The 19125-nt window shown below is 40.6% G+C and overlaps 1 protein-coding gene across 1 annotated transcript; it reads left to right on the plus strand.

Annotated features, from left to right (window-relative positions):
- The first annotated feature begins 422 nt into the window (after nt 1-422).
- lrwd1 (leucine-rich repeats and WD repeat domain containing 1) lies at nt 423-18397 on the plus strand. The gene is made up of 16 exons (XM_033639176.2): nt 423-478; nt 1464-1550; nt 1999-2233; nt 5183-5302; nt 5434-5580; nt 6606-6698; nt 6904-7269; nt 10051-10165; nt 10331-10437; nt 10777-10987; nt 11296-11368; nt 11746-11889; nt 12316-12419; nt 14496-14657; nt 15065-15174; nt 16297-18397. Exons 2-16 carry the CDS (start codon nt 1471-1473, stop codon nt 16447-16449), a joined length of 2220 nt encoding a protein of 739 aa, XP_033495067.2. The 5' UTR covers nt 423-478; nt 1464-1470; the 3' UTR covers nt 16450-18397.
- Nucleotides 18398-19125: the final 728 nt, after the last annotated feature.

A 19125-nucleotide genomic window follows, 5' to 3' on the forward strand; every position in this document is an offset into this window, starting at 1 on the left:
ACATTTTAATTTATTTTATTTACTGCTTTATATTTACATACTTCTTTTTCATACTCTTATTCTTTCTATTTATAATAAGTATTTTGTAATAGTATTATTAAGTATTTCTGATTCTGACTCTTATTATAATAACTTGAGGCAACACCAGTGCAAACTATCTGTTGTGTTGTCAGTGGTTGTTTGGTGCAGTTATTTGATGTTTTGTACACGTTTATTTTATTAAATAAAAAAACAGTTCTTATTCTTTATGCTTAATGAAACTCTAGATTTATACCACTATATTAAAACATGTATTTTTGGTGCAGACTGGGCTGTGGGCTTCAGTTACATTGTGCCTGGCAGGCCAAGCTCAGGGTAAACAAACCACAATAAACATTAAAGTTCATCTAAGCCACGCCCACAGGAAGTACGTAGAGTTTCCCCGGGAAAGCTCGGTTTCTGCTGTGGTGAGTTCGCTGAAGTTGCTGTAGGAGTATCGGTAAGTTATTTTATCCACCAGTATTAACACATTCACCCACCTGCTGTTTTCTTATAAGAAATAAACGGTTCTAAAGTGAATTAAACATCAGTAATAAGTAGTTTATTGTTTGTAATGTGAACTTAGTGACTGAGAGATACAGAGAAACGGCAGTCGGTGTTTCCAGCGTGTTTAGTTAACCTCTGGTGTTTCTGTCGACTGAAGTCGTTTTAACTCAACAAATATAAGATGGTGTAAGATATAAAGAGGTATTTTATAAAGGTACGACAGCATATCTGAAAAGCTGTTTTTATTCGAGGTGTAAAACTACAGAAAAGGCTAAAACTCGTGAGTGTTGTTATTGTCTCTGACCTGAGCGATCTCTTAACTTATCGGTGATAACTCTGATACGCATTCACTGTGAACGGGTTTATTTTATCTTTTAATTTTAATTTCACTTTAATTGATTCTATTTTACTTTACTTTATTTTGTTTTATTTATTATTACTTCTTTGAGTTTTACTTTATCGTTTATTTTAACTTTATTTTATTTCAATTTATTTCAATTAGATTTATTTATTTTTACTTTATTTAATTTTGTTCTATTTGATATTACTTTATTTTGTTTTATTCTATTTTATTTTACTGCATTTAGTTTTAATTTATTTCACTTTGCTTTGTTTTAATTCTTATTTTATTTAGTTTTATTTTACTTTATTTTATTTCACTTTATTTCATTTAGATTTTTTTTTATTTTTTTTACTTTATTTTATTTTATTCTACTTTAGTACTCACAAATAAAACAAGTGAGCAAATGTATACATATGCGAGGGTGTGGTTATAGGTGCAGCAGAGCACCTGGACACACCCATCATTGATGCTCTGTGTGGTCACAGACCTGAATCTTTCAACAGATGACGGAGCTTAAGCCATTAACTCATTGATACCCGGTCCTAGCAGTTGTTTCTCTGGTGCCTTAATGTTTTAACTGTGGTCTCTTCCCCAGATAATCAATGGAGAAAATAACAGAGAAACTTTTACTGGAGAGAGGCTCTCCCAAAACCAACAAACTGGAGCAAATCAAGACGCTGAAGTAAGCATGGCTTTATTCTCCTTATGATCTTTTGTGTGTGACAGCCCAGGACGTGTGTAGTTAAAGCGTCTTTGTCCAGTATTTGTATGTTAGTAACACCTATTTGCAGCAAGAAGCACCTGGCTATACTGAAGACATCACCACCTAGAAATTGTTATCTGTGCACTAGTCAGATGGACTGGCTGGTTTTGGAGTGTTGCAGTGCAGTGTTGTTTCTTTGATTCAAAATGTTTAATTTTCTGTCACAAATTTTAGAGTACAGTATAGGAGATAGTTTGAAACTTAAGTCTAAGTACATTGGTGTTTTTCTTGTGTGTTTTTGTTTGCATATATGATTGAGGAGCCCCCGTGTTAACAATGAAGAGCTGTCGAAGACGTCATTTAATAACATGTTGAGTTCGATTGCCAACTTTGTAGAAACACTGACTTGAAGCTCTCTTTTGTTCAGTCTCTCTAAACTTGGACTGAAGCCTCAGGACTTGCCGGTCAAGCTGCTGTCCCGCCTCCAGTCCCTGGAGCGATGGGATCTCTCTGGGAACAGACTGCAAGAGATGCCCAAGAACCTGGAGCTCCCTGCACTTCGCTTCCTGGACCTCAGCGACAACCAGATGGAGGACGTCACCACTCTGGAATCTCTAAGCAGCCTGGAGGAGCTCAAGATGGAGGACAATCTTTATATCACTGTAAGGACATGGTTGATGGCTTTTTATTTGGTTATTGGTCAAGTGATTCTGGAGCAAAAACGACCAAATCCTTTCTAAGACACAAACCCTTTCTACAGAGATTGAGCTATAGGGCCGCTACAAAGTCCCCTCTTTATGTTGCCTTTGTATTTTTACGCAGAAACAAACTATGGTGGCATCATGTCACTCCATTGTGTGATTTTAAACAGCATGCCATTATGGCTGAATCAAAAGTGGCATGACATGTAAACACAACAGCCTCAGCCTCTAGTGCGACATGACGCGTCTGCTGTGCTTTCTAAACAATAACAATGGTATTATCGTGTCAGTAACAATCATTTACTGTCCCTGTTATTTTGCGGCTGATCTCGTCCTCTGCTTGGAGAGTAAGGAGTTCCTGGACCTCATTGTTTTCCAAATTTGCAGACATTGCGGGCAGCTGTTCTTCTTAGGGATGTCCCGATCACATTTTTTGCCCCCGAGTCCCAGTCCGAGTCATTTGATTTTGAGTATCTGCCGATACCGAGTCCCGATCCGATACTTTGGCAATGCAGTAAAATTTTTTAAAGTAGATTAACTGTATCATCCCACTATTTTTCTGTTCTTTGTGCTCTACTAGGGATGTAACAATATCACAATCTCACAATATTACAATACTGTACCCAAATAACAAGCCCATGACATTTATTGCAGTATTGTAAGACATGTCATGATATCAAAACCTCACTGTATGATAATAGTACAGTAGCTCCACGGTATAATATTAATTCCATTATCCATTAGTCAACAACAAGAACATCTGGTCAAAAATAAAATAGCTTATCATGCCTTTCTCAATCACCAGCCTCTTTCCCTTTATCCCTCCCTCACCTGCCTGTCTGCCGTCTAAACAGTCAGCTGACACGGTGACACGGACGATCGTCTCTCACACTCTCGCAAGCGCCGTCATTTCATATCGTTACATGTCCGTGACGACGCAGCCACACACACACGGACGTGCACGAAAAACAAGCGCATTGCACCGAAGGCGCGCTGCTGGCGTCGCTTTGGGTTATGAGCGCACATGACGCACGTCTACAGTAAAAGTAATGGGTTTGAGAGTGCAAAAGAGCTACATCTGAACGCCCCCCATGCGGCCCGTCTTGCTTTAGACAAATAGGGAAAACCCTGACATGTATCTGATATGTCATAGGCCTATATCCGATCCCTGATCGGAATGTAACTTCCGATTCCGATCGAGTCTGAAACCACGTGATCGGCCCCGATTTCCGATCACGTGATCGGATCGGGACATGCCTAGTTCTTCTTCTTTGAGGTAGCTGCTAACTGCTAGCAGCTACTTTTTAAATCTCCTGCAGTGGGTCGCACTCATAACACGTCATCAAAATACCACACCCATGCCACCCATCATCCCATCCTGCTAGCTGTCCCATTTATACATGCCTTGCTTCAGTGCTGTTAATACCTCTGTTGCCAGCTTAAAGGCAAGACAACTCTGTCCCCCCATTCCGCGATTGCACCTTTTATACAAAATGGCAAGGCAGCATGATGGCGCAGTATTCCCGCCGTGAACAGGCAGTGTTAAAGGAGCTACAGTGGGTAATTGGTTAGCATTGTTGCCTCTGAGAAAGAAGTTCCTGTGTTTGGTTTCGCCAGCTAAGTTTGCGTATTCTCATGAATGTGTTAGTGTCCTTAAAGGGATAGTGCACCCAAAAATGAAAATTCAGCCATTATCTACTCACCCATATGCAGAGGGAGGCTCAGGTGAAGTTTTAGAGTCCTCACACCCCTTGCAGAGATTCCAGGGGAGAGTGGGTAGCAACACAACTCCACCTAATGGAGGCTTACAGCGCCCCAGATTCAAACGTCCAAAAACACATAATTGAAACCACAAAATATCTCCATACTGCTCGTCCGTACTGATCCAAGTGTCCTGAAGCCCCGACATAAAAAGTTGTTTGGAAAAATGTCCTTTAAACTCTGTTTTTAGCCTCATTGTAGCCTGTAGCTCTAACTGCCTCTCTGTACACCACGTTCACGTGTGCGCGCTTGCGCGCGAGACCAACAAAAGCATGTGAACACACATGAACACGGTGCCCATGTCTCACGGTCTCATGTAAGCGCACACATGTGAGTGCGGTGTACAGAGAGGCAGTAAGAGTTCAGAGTTCAAATGACGTTTTTCCAAACAACTTTTTATGTCGGGGCTTCAGCACACTTGGATCACTACGAACGAGCAGCATGGAGATATTTTGTGGTTTCAATTTTGTGTGTTTGGACGTTTGAATCTGGGGCGCCGTCAGCCTCTATTAGGTGGAGTTGTGTTGCTACCCCCTCTCCCCTTGGATCTTCATAATTGTTGTGAGGACTCTAAACTTCACCTGAGCCTCCCTCGGCATATGGGTGAATAAGATAATGGCTGAATTTTCATTTTCGGGTGCACTATCCTTTTAAGTATGAGTTAGGGTTGCCTTAAGTTTTATTTCACCTTTCTTTGGTTGCTCTGGTCTTTTGTGCAAAGGTCTAGAAATACCTTAAATATAAGACAAAGATAAAACTATAAATACTGAAGTGAAAATTTGAAGGAAACCTTAAGGAGAAGACTTTTGTTTCCTCAAAAAATCAACTCAACTAGGACTTTAAGGGAGCTCTTAACTCGAGGTGTTTTGTGCAACCGACGCCAGGTTCTTATTCAGTATAAAGCATTTGATCACACAGAGACTTTCTCTTTATTCACACCTGTTTTACTGTCACCAAATATCACATGAAAGCGTCACTTTTTGAGCCATGTAAAAAGCTTTAAAGATGGCTCTAGAGATGTCGTATTGCACTACTATAAAACATGTTTATTTTTTTGTGTTCACAATCAATCCTTTGAGTCCTTTCAAAATAAAACGACACATCACAGGGGTTTTAAGTTTGATTGTTAATGTTGCTTTCCCTCCCCAGGTGAGTGATAATCACAAGCTGATGGTGTTGTTGTCCAAGCTGAGGATTTACAATGGTAAAGATGTCAGTACCACCGCCAACCACCTGCGCTACGTCTACACAGAGAACCTGAGGACCAGGGTACGAAACGAAATGCTTATTTTGTCTTATTTTATGATCTTTACTTCTGTTGCAAACATGCCAGTACAGCATTATTTTATTGCACAAGCTGTTGCTGTTGTCAGTTTATAAACTGTCTTTGGTTGTTTTAGATAATTGCAGTTTGGGAGAAGAACTTCTGTCTGCCAGATCCCATCACAGCGGAGAAAATGTCCGCCTTGGAGGAAAGCTTTGTCAACACTGCCCGCCAACAGGTTAAATTTGGACCCAGTTCAGTCAGTGACTTCACCAAGTGGAGGGTAAGTTCAGCAGCCTGCTGCAGCAACTGTACACACCTTCTCTCTTAAGTCAGGGTGAAATATCCAAACTAAAAAAAAGGCTGAAGGTTAGCTATTGCTTTGTCTTGTCAAATAGTAGGCTTAAAACCCTGTGTGGGTGTGAACCTTTACCGAGTTGTTGAGGTCACTTGTGAGCTCTTGAGTTTCACAGTCGTTAAGGTCATGTGTGAGTCGTTGACCCACCCGGCCATCGTGTGTGTCTTTGGGTTAGATGAGTCCAGGTGTGAATGGGCGCTGAGCCGTCTGGGGAGGGAACTCAAGACTGTATTGTGGGTGATAAGTGGTGTCATAGGCCACCTCCTTTTGTTTTCATGCGTATGCACTTTTTTTTGCACGTTCACAGACATCCCCATTGACTTCTGGGCATTTCTAGTTTGAGTATGAAAGGCACTAGATCACCTGTGGGTGTAATCTATCATGGAGAATGAGTTGTCGACGCCAAACAGCCAGTATAACTCGGTCCTCATCCTCCTAGTTATCCCACCTTTTCAAACAATGCACCATGACAACCGCTACTCAACGGGGGGTCTTTATACCTTCTAAGGGCTCGGTTTAAGATTTAAGCTGTAATGATGCCTACGTTGGAACTAATTCAGCTTTTGCAACCCTTAAAGTGTTAGTAGTGCGTAAACCCCATACTGTTTATAATAAGATGGATGATAAGTGTCTATCTGTACTATATATATATATGGGCATATATATGGGTATATATATGGAGGTGGGATTTATAACCTGTACTGCAGCCAGCCACCAGGGGGCGATCCAGATGCTTTGGCTTCACTTTTGAGGAGCTACATGTCGTCCATCTTTATATACAGTTTATGGTAAACTCTGACCTAAATTAAGAAATATGTTCTAACTAGGCGACATTTGAACTGACACATACCTGGTGCGATCCAGCGCGGGACATGGGAGACATTCTGCACACTTGTCTGTTGTCTTTTGACATTTTTAGTAACTGTGTCTTTGTGTCCTTTGGTTCTTAGGTGGAGATTATTGCTAAAGAGTATCTGCGCTCTCTCACGGATCCAAAAGAGGAATCGGAGAGCACGGTGTCCACTGACACTAAAGAGAACTGTGTAAGATTTTGAAGGATGACCAACTTTAACTCAGTATCTGTGCCAGATTTGGCTTAATGGTCATTTTGATTCTGAAACCATTCAGTGATTTTAGAAAGTAATGATAGTAATGGTTATATGGTGTAGTGATAGTAAAGGAAATTCAGGATTTTGTGTAGCTGATTAGTTCTGGAGTTAGTTGAAGGATCATGTGTTTGCTTTCCAGGATGTCTCAACGCCCTCTAAGAGGAAACAAACTGCATCAGTAATGGACACCAGCATAAGGCTGACGCCTCACAAGAAACTGCGCTCAGATCTCCCAGCCTCCCCAGTTGCAGAAAGTCCTCGCAAATCCAGCCGCCAACTTCAGACGCTAACTGAGACCAACACAGTCAGGATGAGTCCCCGCAAGAAAAGTCAGCCTCCTTCTACCCCCACCAGAGGACAGATGAAGGCAGAGACGCCCAGGAGAGGCTCTAAAGGGCAGCAAACTAAAGATGAAGATGGAGCTCGGATAAAACAGAAGAACAGAGCAGAGCTGAAGAGAGACGCTGACATGCTGTCCTCACTGAAGAGCTGCAGCAATACACAGGTAATATCAACAGCCAGTAAATACTCAACCTTGTCTTGTTCCAGGCGCTGTTAACGATCACAGGACCACAAAGCAAGTGGTCTGTTTATTGGAACTCCAAGAACTTAAATAACAGTTTGCAGAAATGCCTGTGAGGGATCTTCAGAGGGTCAGACATTGTCTGTATGGTTTTAAATCCGGTCCACAATCTACAGCTTTTGTCTGCTAATTGTTACTGCAGTTTTGTGGATGGTGATTTGGTTAGAGCTCGCGATATATCAAAAATATACCTTCATGGTGATATTAACATGCACAATAAAGGTATTGCAAAGGACGACTTGAGCTACTGTTTACATGTGCCGTGCTTTCAAACACTGCATGTCGTGTAGAAACAGTGGCGTCGCGTGACTTTTATAATTCAATGAAATTAATTTGCTGCCGTTTCCTTGTAAAGACGGCGGGGCGGTACGGAGGTCCCCGATGACTAGATGACTAAACATTAACCTATGGAAATTTTTATTGGACTTTATTATTTGTAACTCACAGAAGACAGTCTACAAATGTGTACCACAATCCACAAATAATTCACGATCCATAAACGTGTTTTTTTTTACGTTTGTGTTGTGTAAATTCATATCCACAAAAATACAGATTAATTAGCAAATGCATATAAGTTACTCTGTAAACACGCACTTTAATTTCACATGAAAATGTTACAGGTTTTACAAATGTAAAGATTTTTGCATTAAGTCATATTTACACATTTATGGATCTTTTTTTACACGTGAGACTGGTTTTGCACATTTGTGGATCGCTTCCTGTAAGTTTGCAGGTCATGTGATATTTGTGACTTCTTTCCTATTTGTTTGCATAATTTTGTCCAAATCCCATCGGAGCAGATCTGTAGAAAAACAATCCACAAATATATAGTCGTCGTGGATCATGGTACACATTTGTAGATTGCAAAAAAACACACATTCGGTATTCGGTGGAATAAGTTAAAAGCAAGGCCAAGTAATAGTGGCATGTTTTGATAACGCAATCAAACAGCGTGCCATGACGCGCAGAGTAAAATGTCTGCAGTGTGGCGATCTGTCCCTCACTGCACTCGCATTTGCAACTAAAAATAGTTTTGAGCGAGCAAAATAGGCTTAAATCATTCAGCACGCTGTGCGAGCAGCCTACAGATTTCACCCAGCAGCAGAAACGAAAGGCGAATCCCGGGTTGAACGGGGGTCACAGACACAGACAGTAATGTATTCCTGTGAAATACGGCGGCCATCGGCTTACCGGGGACGGATAAGTCGGCTCCAATAATATCCTCTTCTTGGCGTCATAACTGCCCAGAAGTACCTGAACAGCCGAGCCAGCCGAACACAGGTATGTGACGTTTCAGAGGAGAAACGAGCCCACAAACCTCACCGCACTTTAGGGACTGTTCTTTACTTGTCAGGGGAGGAGGGCGGCTGGTTGATTTTTATTTTATTAATTTATTTTATTTTGATCCCCACTATGTTAATCACTGATTGATGCTGTTTTTAAAGTATGAATAAGTCAATAAGTAATTTATTCCATTGAAATATCATTGATGTAGCCTATAATAGAAAAGTGATTTATCTTTTCTTAAATGACAAAAGGCACATCTGCCTCATTTTCGCTGTGGTATCGTGATACTACTCAGAACCGTGATATTTTCATTGGTATTGTACAGTGGGATCCAATTTTGGTACCGTGACAACACTAATCTGGAGGGGGTTCATCTGCAAAAACTAAACAACGATATTCGGTACTCGGCCACGCGTGTAATATTATTTGGCTTTGGCTTCAGCCACAAATTTTCATTTCGGTGCATCCCTAGTTACAAATAATAAAGTCCAGTAAAAACTTCCATAATAACCTTGCATTTAAAGTTTCATGAAATACACTCGAATTTACGAAAATGTAGGATCAGGGATGTAGCTATCAATTCTTTTAATAATCGAGTATCCTGCCGATTATTCTGGCAATTAATCGAGTGACTGGATAAGAAATACTGTGTGTTTTCATTAAATTACTTTAGCTTTATTTAAAGGCAATAGTAATTTATAAAAGAGCAAATAAGAAGTCTTTGAAATTAGAGAAATGAGCAACAAATTTGTTTCCTTCTTTGAATCACAATATTCAACAATGTAATCGCATATCTCATGTTTACCTGATATCATGCAGCCCTAATGATGGTCAATCTGCCTGTCCACTTTGACCCAGAGCAACCAAAGATATCTCAACAACTACTGGCTAGATTCTCATGAAGCTTAAACATATTCACCGTCCTCTGAGGACGAACCCTTTATTTTAAGAAAGATTAAAAAAAAACCCTTGATGTGTATTTTATGGCAATATAAGTTGATCGGTCAGACGGAAATATCTCAACAACCATTGAAAGAATTGCCATAAAATGTGGTGTACATATTCATGTCCTCAGGGTGATTTATAATAACCGTAGTGATCCTTTAACTTTTCATCCAGCACCATCATCAGGTCAAATACTTCAGTTTATGACCAAATAACTGCAAAAACAATACCATTACCATCAGCCTCAGCTCAAGCATTCTGTGACGCTACAGTAAGATGATGAAAATGGCATGAAAAGTTGGCATGAAGACACGTTCTTGTTTTTTCCTCAGGTGTATATCTGTACAGCCATATCGAATGCCCATCTGTTGGTATTGTCAGTGTCATGTCATTAAAGTCCCTCCTGTCCTCCCACTGTCCTATCTCCCTTTCTCAATCTTCCTCTTTGCCCATGTTTCCTTCCTCCACCAGCCGGTGTGTCTGAAGCCTCTCCACATCCTGCAGTGCCACAGTAAACAGGATAGCTCAGAGGACTTCTCCACTCAGCTGTGGGCCTGTGCTTTCCAGCCGATGCCAGACTCCACTGGTACTGTTCACCTAATTTAGAATAGCCGATCCATCAGATTTAAAACAAGGCATAAGTGATCAAAATGAAAGGTTTTAAACATGTCAACAAATCTGTATCATTTCTGTAACTGTGTTCATCAGAGAAAAATAGCTCTAAACTCAGTCTCTCTTCCTGCATTAACAGGCACTGGTGGAGGAAGCCGTCTGGTTGCTACCTGCGGTGGAGACTCTCTCTGTGTCATCGACTGTGAAACTGGGATGGTGATGAAAAAGTACAAAGTTCCTGACGAGGTTTGCCCCATTTATTCTCTAAAGCTCTGATCATACACAGAGATCGCGCTTTAGGGCCGCTACCAAACAACTGCAGCAACACGCCACTCCAGTGTGTGACAGGCATGACATGTAACAACAGCGTCGGCCTCTAGTGTGACATATAACCAGGCCCAAACAGAATCTGCAGTTTGTTTTAAAAACATATTTTATTAGTATTTAAGGAACTATCACAAAACCATTTAGTGACAGGAGTTTTTCAAACATTGAACCATTGATAAACTTTATTATTATTAAATAACACAAAAGACAACTTCTGTTCACTTCTGCCACCACAATGTGTTTGTCTCCTCACGACAGGAGTTCTTCTCTCTGGCCTGGTCCACGGTGTTGATGTCCAGAGGAGGCGGGGCCTCGGCTCAACACTGCAGCATCCTGGCAGCTGGAGGGAAGAGAGGACTGGTCAAACTGATCCACCCCAGAAACAACGTGGCCTATGGGGAGTTCAGAGCCAGCCGCAAGGCGCTGTCCGTCCTGCGCTTCAACCACCACCAGGGAAACTTCCTATTCAGTGAGTCATGGTTACGTCTTATAGATAAACAACAAACATTATGAGTTCTGACTGTCTGCAGCCTCTACGTTCTGAGGTCAGACTTCAGTAAGATTAAAGGATAATTCTGTTGATGATTCTGGAGTTAATTGGTGAGATCACACTCTGCTGCAAACAGCCCCAGTGCATGCTGGGGGTCCCAGTGCGATAAAGCAAATAGTGTCATAAAGGCTTATTCCTGATTCCTGTGCTCAATCTAAGCTCACTAAAAATGTTTTAACTCATTCACATCAGTGTGTGGTCTCACCAGTTCACCTTTTCTCTCGCAGCGGGATCATACGACAACAAGATAGTGATGTGGGACATCGGCGGAGTGGACAGTCAGTACAACTTTAAAGTTGTGTGAGTATTTCTGCTGGGGAGAGACTATTCTGTTGTTTGTTTTTTAATTACAAGACAATACAAAACACTAACTAAACAACAAAAACAGTGGATGCAGGCCAGTAAATTAATTGTTGTCAGGGGACAAGGTTGTGTTGGCTGTCGTGTGCGTGTGTCTGTGTGTCTTAACTCTACGGGTTTGACAGGTGAAAGGATGAGGGAAGCGGAGAGAAATAAATCAAAATAATAATAAGTAAGACAAAATTAAAAAAAAAAATACTACTGAAAATAAATAAGAACAGGAAGTAGCTCATTTGAAAGACTATAACGAAATTTTAAATTAATCTGTTAATGTATTTTACATGTTGAGAATATTTCTGCCCTGTTTGTTCCTCCAGTCAGCTGCTGGTGTTGGAGCTCAGCGCCACTCCTCTGCACATCTGCCTCCCACCCACTTCCCCCAGCGCACACCTGCTGACTGCCTGTGAGGACGGCCTGTACTGTTTCAACACACAACTCGGCACCAACAACAGCGCAAAGCGGTAAAGGCTTCCACAGTGTGTGTGTTTGTGTGTCTTTGTGTCCCTGAGTGTCAGTTTGCTTTGGAGAGCCTGAAAACTTTGGCTGATCTACACCTTTTTTCAAGAGGTTATTGAGTCCTTTTCAAACATGAACCAAGTTAAGCAATTGTGATGGTGATTTTACATGTTGGTCTAATGTATGAATGAGCACCTGAGTCACTTTTATCACAGCCTTCTTAAGAGCACTGCCATAAATGCATCACTGAATTATGCAGTAAGAAAAATAAATCAGTTTAATGAGTCATGACCTCAGTCTGTAAAAATAAAATTTTGCCTCGACTCTCCTTCACTTATTAATCAGACCAGTGCTCCTTTGCTGTAATTGAATTCATGTCAGCTGTGTGCAGCCAGTCTGTAGCCTGTAATGTGTGTGTTTCTTCTCAACAGGTCTGATGAGATGGAGATAACGTTCCCCATATATAAGAAGGAAGACAAAGACAACGACTACCACACCATTGATGGCCTGAGTTTTCTTACTGATGACATCGTGGGTAAGTGAGGCTCTCACAGTAAGCCACAGTACCACTGTAGTCTTTTTTACAATATCCTATAAAGATATGTCCTCTCAGTCAGTACTGGGGTCACACTGGATGTAATTAGGATAGGTCAGAGTCTGAATTTGAAGTTTGTGTGAAACTGAGTGCATAAATGAGCCTGACGTTGTGTTTTATACACAGAACACTACATATGGAAATTGCTTAATGATTCTGTTGTCTCCAGCAAAGGTTATTATAAAGTGAACAGAAACAATATTGCATACAGGAAATATCTTTACTTTTTAGACTTGGTCAAATTTGGCAACACAACCAGCACGATGATTCATCTGTTTATTGACACTGGGATGTCGTCATGACTGTGAGTCTTCATAACATGTTGTGTTTGTATTATAAAATCTAAACTGAACATCTTAAACCTCGTCCCTGAAAAACACCCCCATATTATAATAGGAAAACAAACTAAAACTAGCAGTAAAACTAAACTGAAAAAATCCACTCAGGAAACTAAACTGAATTGAAGACAAAAAATAAAAAATAAAAATAAATAAAAACTAATGAAAAATACAAAACTATATAAATTTTGGTCCTAAAAAAATTACCATCACAAATTTTACTTAAGTTGGCCACTTGGTGGCGCTAGAGTTTAGTCTTGTGTCGATCCCTGTCAGTGAAGGGCACAACTGCCTAAGAACTTCATGTCTATCTGTACATTAGTGTTTCTAACGGTGTATTAGGTCATTATAAACCAGCTGTAAACCGATCACACAGAAAGCATTTTGCAGGTTGCTAAACGTGAGACGCACTGCACTGTGTTATCTTTGAAATTGAATGGGGAAAAAAACACTTGCTGCGCCTTTTTATTGTTGCCGGACAACCATCCCATCAACCCCTTACACTAAATCAATCTACTGTTTTTTTGCCCCCCAGTAATCAGTGTGTAGTCCCTGACATGTTGAGGCAGAGGGTACTGTCTGTAGCTCTGGTTGAGATAAACAGAGATCTGTGTGGGTACATGAGACCCTAAAAAAAAGAGGCTGGATCATGGGGAGTACCACCAGCTGGTCCAGGAGCTTCTCCTCCATGATGGACGTTTCCAGGCATATTTTAGGATGACAGGCGGCACGGTGGTGTGGTGGTTAGCACTCTCGCCTCACAGCAAGAGGGTTGCCGGTTTGATCCCGGGTGTGGGGAGTTTGCATGTTCTCCCCGTGTCAGCGTGGGTTCTCTCCGGGCACTCCGGCTTCCTCCCACAGTCCAAAGACATGCAGATTGGGGACTAGGTTAATTGGTAACTCTAAATTGTCCGTAGGTGTGAATGTGAGTGTGAATGGTTGTCTGTCTCTATGTGTCAGCCCTGCGATAGGCTGGCGACCTGTCCAGGGTGTACCCTGCCTCTCGCCCGATGTCAGCTGGGATAGGCTCCAGCCCCCCCGCGACCCTCAAGAAGATGAAGCGGTTAGAAGATGAAAGAAGATTTTAGGATGACTCAGGGGCAGTTTGACAACCTGCTGTCTGTCGTCAGGCCGTATAGCTCTGGGTATCCAGCAAACGCTACCACCAGTTTCTCCTCCATTATTTACCAACTGTAAACTTGTTGTTGTGACCACTACGTCTTCTCCATGAGGCTTCAGTAAATTAAATTTGAGTAAATTAAGAGAGAAGTGGAAAATTTATAGCCATGAAATGCCCTTATTTACTCTAAAATTGTTTATTTAATTATTATTATTGGCATTTATTTATTTCAAATGAACAACACTCCATGTTCTGTTTTTGTGTTCTATCATTTCGGGGGAAAAAAGATAGATCGGTCTGTAAAAGTACTTAAATAAAGATGACTGTATGAACTGCTGCTGTGTAGTTATACTGAAAAAAGGCTCATTTTTGTTTTTGAGGACAGTTTTCGTTATATTTTCTTCATTTCAGTGTCAAATTGACTTTAAATCAAAGTCACAAAGCTTTAAAGTCCTACATTTCAGCTCTAAGATCAGTTCACCCTTCCTTCTGCTCATGTCCTTAATTTTCTCCCTTTTTTCTCTCCTTGTGAAATTACGGGTCATTACGGTTGTCCAGCCTCCAAGAACTACATGCACGGCTCCATCTACTTGTGGAGTTGGAGCAAGACCAAGGCTCAGCGGCCTGACAGGAAGGACAGGACGGTGTGTGCTGTGGTTCTGGCTGAGCTGCAGTGGGCCAACACTGAGATCCCCTACCTGGCTCTCAACACCTGTCCTGGTAGGTCCAAGTCAGCTAATTCATACGGCACTACGTTTATCATGAAGGGCTGAAAAGGACCAAGAGTGAAAACACCCTCACACATTTTTTAATTGTTTGAAGTTATGAATTCTTGTGTGGAACGAGGCTTTTTCAGGGCAAGTTTAACATTTAAAAAATGAAAGCAGATATAATATTTTATAAATCTTTTTTTCATATAAATAAACCCTTTAAAAATAATATTTCACACAAGAAACAAACTCACACTTTGGTCATCTGCAGTTGTTTTTAAATGTGCTTTATAAATAAACTATTTATAAAAATACATACATACATATATATATATATATATATATATATATAAACCTGAGGTAAAGGCAGCTTTCATGTTTTAAGTGGTGTATGTGTGTTCATTCCCATCTCTTCAGGTCGAGCCTACATCGTGTGTGGTGATGACAAAGGCAGACTGTGGACATATCACGTCACCGACCTGCAGAAGAACAGTCTCCAGACGGGGACACCCATACCGCCCACTGAGGTATCACTGTCCTATAAATGTCCTCTTACTGAACGCCTTCATAAAACACTGTAGGAGAACTCTCTAATCATGTCGTAGGTTTGAACATTTATTTTCTCTGTCTGACACCCACACCCACCGAGTTAATTACTGAAATCTGGGAACATGGTGACGTTACTAAAAATAAGTAGTTTGACGGGAAAAACACAAACCGTCATAATTTGAAAGGTTGTAAACAAATGCCTCGGGTTATTTAGAAGAGAAAAACAGAGTTGAACAGTAAAATGACTCCAGTGTAAACATTTGTTTCAGTTTACAGACCACTTTTCTGGTTCAGCTTGAAACACCTGTACTTACATTAGATGTGTGTGCACAGTTTCCTCTGCAGCTTGAGGTGACTACTGACAGTTTGGGTACAATAAAGTGGTTTAGATAATCTAAACCTTTGAACGTCTGCTGCCATCTCCATCCAGCTCTATGAATTAACTTTATCACAACAAAGCTAAATAAAACATTCATATTTTAGAATAGGCGATGTCAGCAGCTGTCTGTGAAAAACTTTCATTTTCATTTATTTCATTTATTTCATTTTGTCACCCTGAAGATTAAATCAAGGAAATACAGAGATCATTCACTCTCAAATGTGAATAGTTTGAAGCTTCGTTCATAGATTCTTTTCTTTCATCAAGCCTTCCTGAGTGTCTATTTTTCAGGGTGCGACGGCTGCACCCTGAGATATGCAAAGTTCAATTTTTGGAACGCAGCAGCACACACCGCATGTCATGTGATGAGGAACAACCAATCATAGCTGGCAGATATGTTTCCCATCATCTGTAAATATCGGTCTGTGATAAATATGGAGGAGAAGTAAAAGGGCTGCCCAGAGCTTTACATCCGTTCCATGGACGATATTTTGGGCCTACACACTTGTAAACAGCGCCTGGAAGATCAGCTCTGCACTCAGGATTTCATATAAGTAGGTTATAATACAGTGCTTGTTATGGTCGCTTAGTAACCTTCTCCATGTGCACCACATTACACTGAGCAAAGATCTAAACTTAGATGGAGTGCCATTCAATACAACTCCTCATATTTGCGTTTCTCACCACTAAGCCTCTGACATGGTCCTTTTTTATTTTGCAGGTGTTGGAGTGGCCGACCCCGGTGAGGAAGGGCCTCGGCCAGGTGGAGGGCCCCTCCATCAACAGTGTAGTGATGGACCCTGAGCTCCGGTTCCTGGTGGCTCTCAGTGACAAGAACATGGTGACAGTGTGGAAGAGGGAGGAGTCGTCCTGAGGAGCACGGGAGGAGTGACAGAAACTCTTTTTGGAAACTTTTTTGGACTGGGAAAAAGCTGAGGACAGTTTACCAAATTTTGGTATTTGTGAGGTAAGGGTTGTTTATCATAACCCCAACATGTCACTGTGTCTCAGCTGGTAGAGACAGACTGCAGTGATCCTGTCTGGGAATGTGACTTTTATGTTGATGTCACAGTGAGATCTCTTGGAGAAAGTTACAACCAGACTGAAGGAATACAACTTTTTTTTTTCAAATGTGAAACTTTATAAAATTTGAAGAATTTTATACTAATATACATAAAAGAAGCTGCTGTCGAGAGTAGTAGTCACGCTTAAGCGGGATTTATACTTGTGCGGCAGACCCTAAGCTGTAGCCTATGCACGTGGTCTACACCGTTGTGAGTTTTTATACTTGTGCACAGACGAGGTTTCTGTGAAATGCTGTAAAGTTAACTTGATTTAAATCACACATTAAACACACATTAAACATGGCTTAATAGAAACAGTTTCAAACACAAGTTCACAAATCAGCTTCATTATAACTCGCAGCATTCACAGACAAACACTTTCCCCACAAATACAACATGCTAATGTTTTTAGCACAAGCCTATGACATTTTACATTGTATAAATTAGCCCAGCAGCTAGCTGACTTTTCCTCTACTCATATGAAGCCAGGGACAACAGCAACATTAAACAAAGGTTACGTTACAAAATTCAGCTCCATTACAACTCACAAGGTTCACTGACAAAACAACTAATACGTAACACGTTTTCCTCACAAATACAACATGCTAACATTATTAGCACAAGTCTATGGCATTTTACATTGTATAAATTAGCCTAGCAGCTAGCTGACTTTTCCTCTACTCATATGAAGCCAGGAACAACAGCAACATTAAACAAAGGTCACGTTGCAAAATTCAGTTCACAAGCCTATGGCATTTTACATTTTATAAATTAGCCACATGATGAGCAGAGATCTCCTCTGCTCATATGAAGCCAGGATAAATCACACACAAGACTTAAAATGATATTTTTATTGAGGCCTTATTGTCTTAACAATTTATTGTTTCTTATCTGTGAAATTAAATAAAAGTTTTGTTTCCACTGAGGGAAATGGTTTCAGCTTACAGAAACAGACAGGAGGTCTGCGTCGCTGTGACATGTAGTTACATTTCTGGTAAGGTGCATGTCAGGCTACGACGTAGGGTACATTGTTATTTCAACACAGATGGATAAGAGAATTGTCGCTATGTGACACAGAACTCTTTGTTTTTGTAAAATGCAAATGCAGCTGTAGAGGGCCTCAGTCATTTCATTTTACATCTTGATTTATATTCTTTGGCTTTATTTCAGTTTTTAACACAGTTTCATGTCACAGTCCAGATATGATTTTAGTTGTGTGCCTCTATTTAATTTAATTTCTGACTACAAATAAATGCAAATGTCGCCAATTAGCCATGAAAATTTTGTATTGTTATTAAAGATATATGTTTATAGCTTTGTGTGCTGCCAACAAAAGGCAAAAAAATGAATGCACATTTAATTGGACACATTTTGATGTCAGCGGCCATGAACAGGACTCAATTTTTTTTCAGATGAACACACTGAATATGAACAATTGTATGAGAGTGAACCTTATCTGTTATTTTAAGGCCAGTCTTTGGACCTTGCTGTTTAAAGTGACTTTGTGATGTTCTGATAACATTAAAGAAAACAAACACAACTCACTGAAAAAGTCAATACTGCTGCGAGCAGTGAAGAGGTGGCCTGGCAACCGACTGACTGCTGAAACAATAAATGCAGTAGAGCGTGTTTTCTCCTGCTGTCTAATCCTACAGTAGTTTTACTGTAACTGTGTTTCTGTGTGCGACTCACTGTGTTTTCACCTGTTGTACGCAAATCTTCATTTAATAAACCAAATTACTGTTTGTTTTTAAAACACATATGTCATTGTTGTCTTTGTGGAGTTGTGGGATGAAATGACAGACTGAACAAAACAGTATCAATATTTTTTAAAGAATCAAACCAGGGACATGTATTTTTATCATAAGGTCACCAGGCTGCCTTGGTTGTTTTGAAAGGGTTCCAATGGTCCTGATATTCCTGGAAAAGTTATGAAGTTAGAAACAAAAACTGTTTTCCAGGCCTGGAAATGGTCTGGATTAAACAGAATGTTTTAGAAAAGGTTTAAATATGGACTGTTTCAGCTATTGTTTAAATATGTTCCTAAAACTAACATAACAGTGAAATAAACTCACGGGCCACTTGATTATAACAGATTTTCACACACAGCCATCTCTAGGGTTTACAGAGGATGGTCCCAAAAAGAGAAAATATCCAGTGAGCCAAAATGCCTTGTTGATGCCAGAGGTCAGAGGAGAATGGCCAGACTGGTTCAAGATGATAGAAAGGCAACAGGAAGTCAAATAACCACTGGTTACTGCAGAAGACCATCTCTGAACCAACAACATGTCCAACCTTGAAGCAGATGGGCTACAGCAGCAGAAGACCACACCAGGTGCCACTCCTGTCAGCTAACAACAGGAAACTGAGCCTACAGTTCACACGGGCTCACCAACACTGGACAATAGAAGATTGGAAAAACCACATTCAGATGGAAGCATGGATCCATCCTGCCTTGTATCAACGGTTCAGGCTGCTGCTGGTGG

This window comes from Epinephelus lanceolatus, chromosome 11, assembly GCF_041903045.1.
Source record: "Epinephelus lanceolatus isolate andai-2023 chromosome 11, ASM4190304v1, whole genome shotgun sequence".
In the NCBI taxonomy this organism is placed as follows: Eukaryota; Metazoa; Chordata; class Actinopteri; order Perciformes; family Serranidae; genus Epinephelus; species Epinephelus lanceolatus.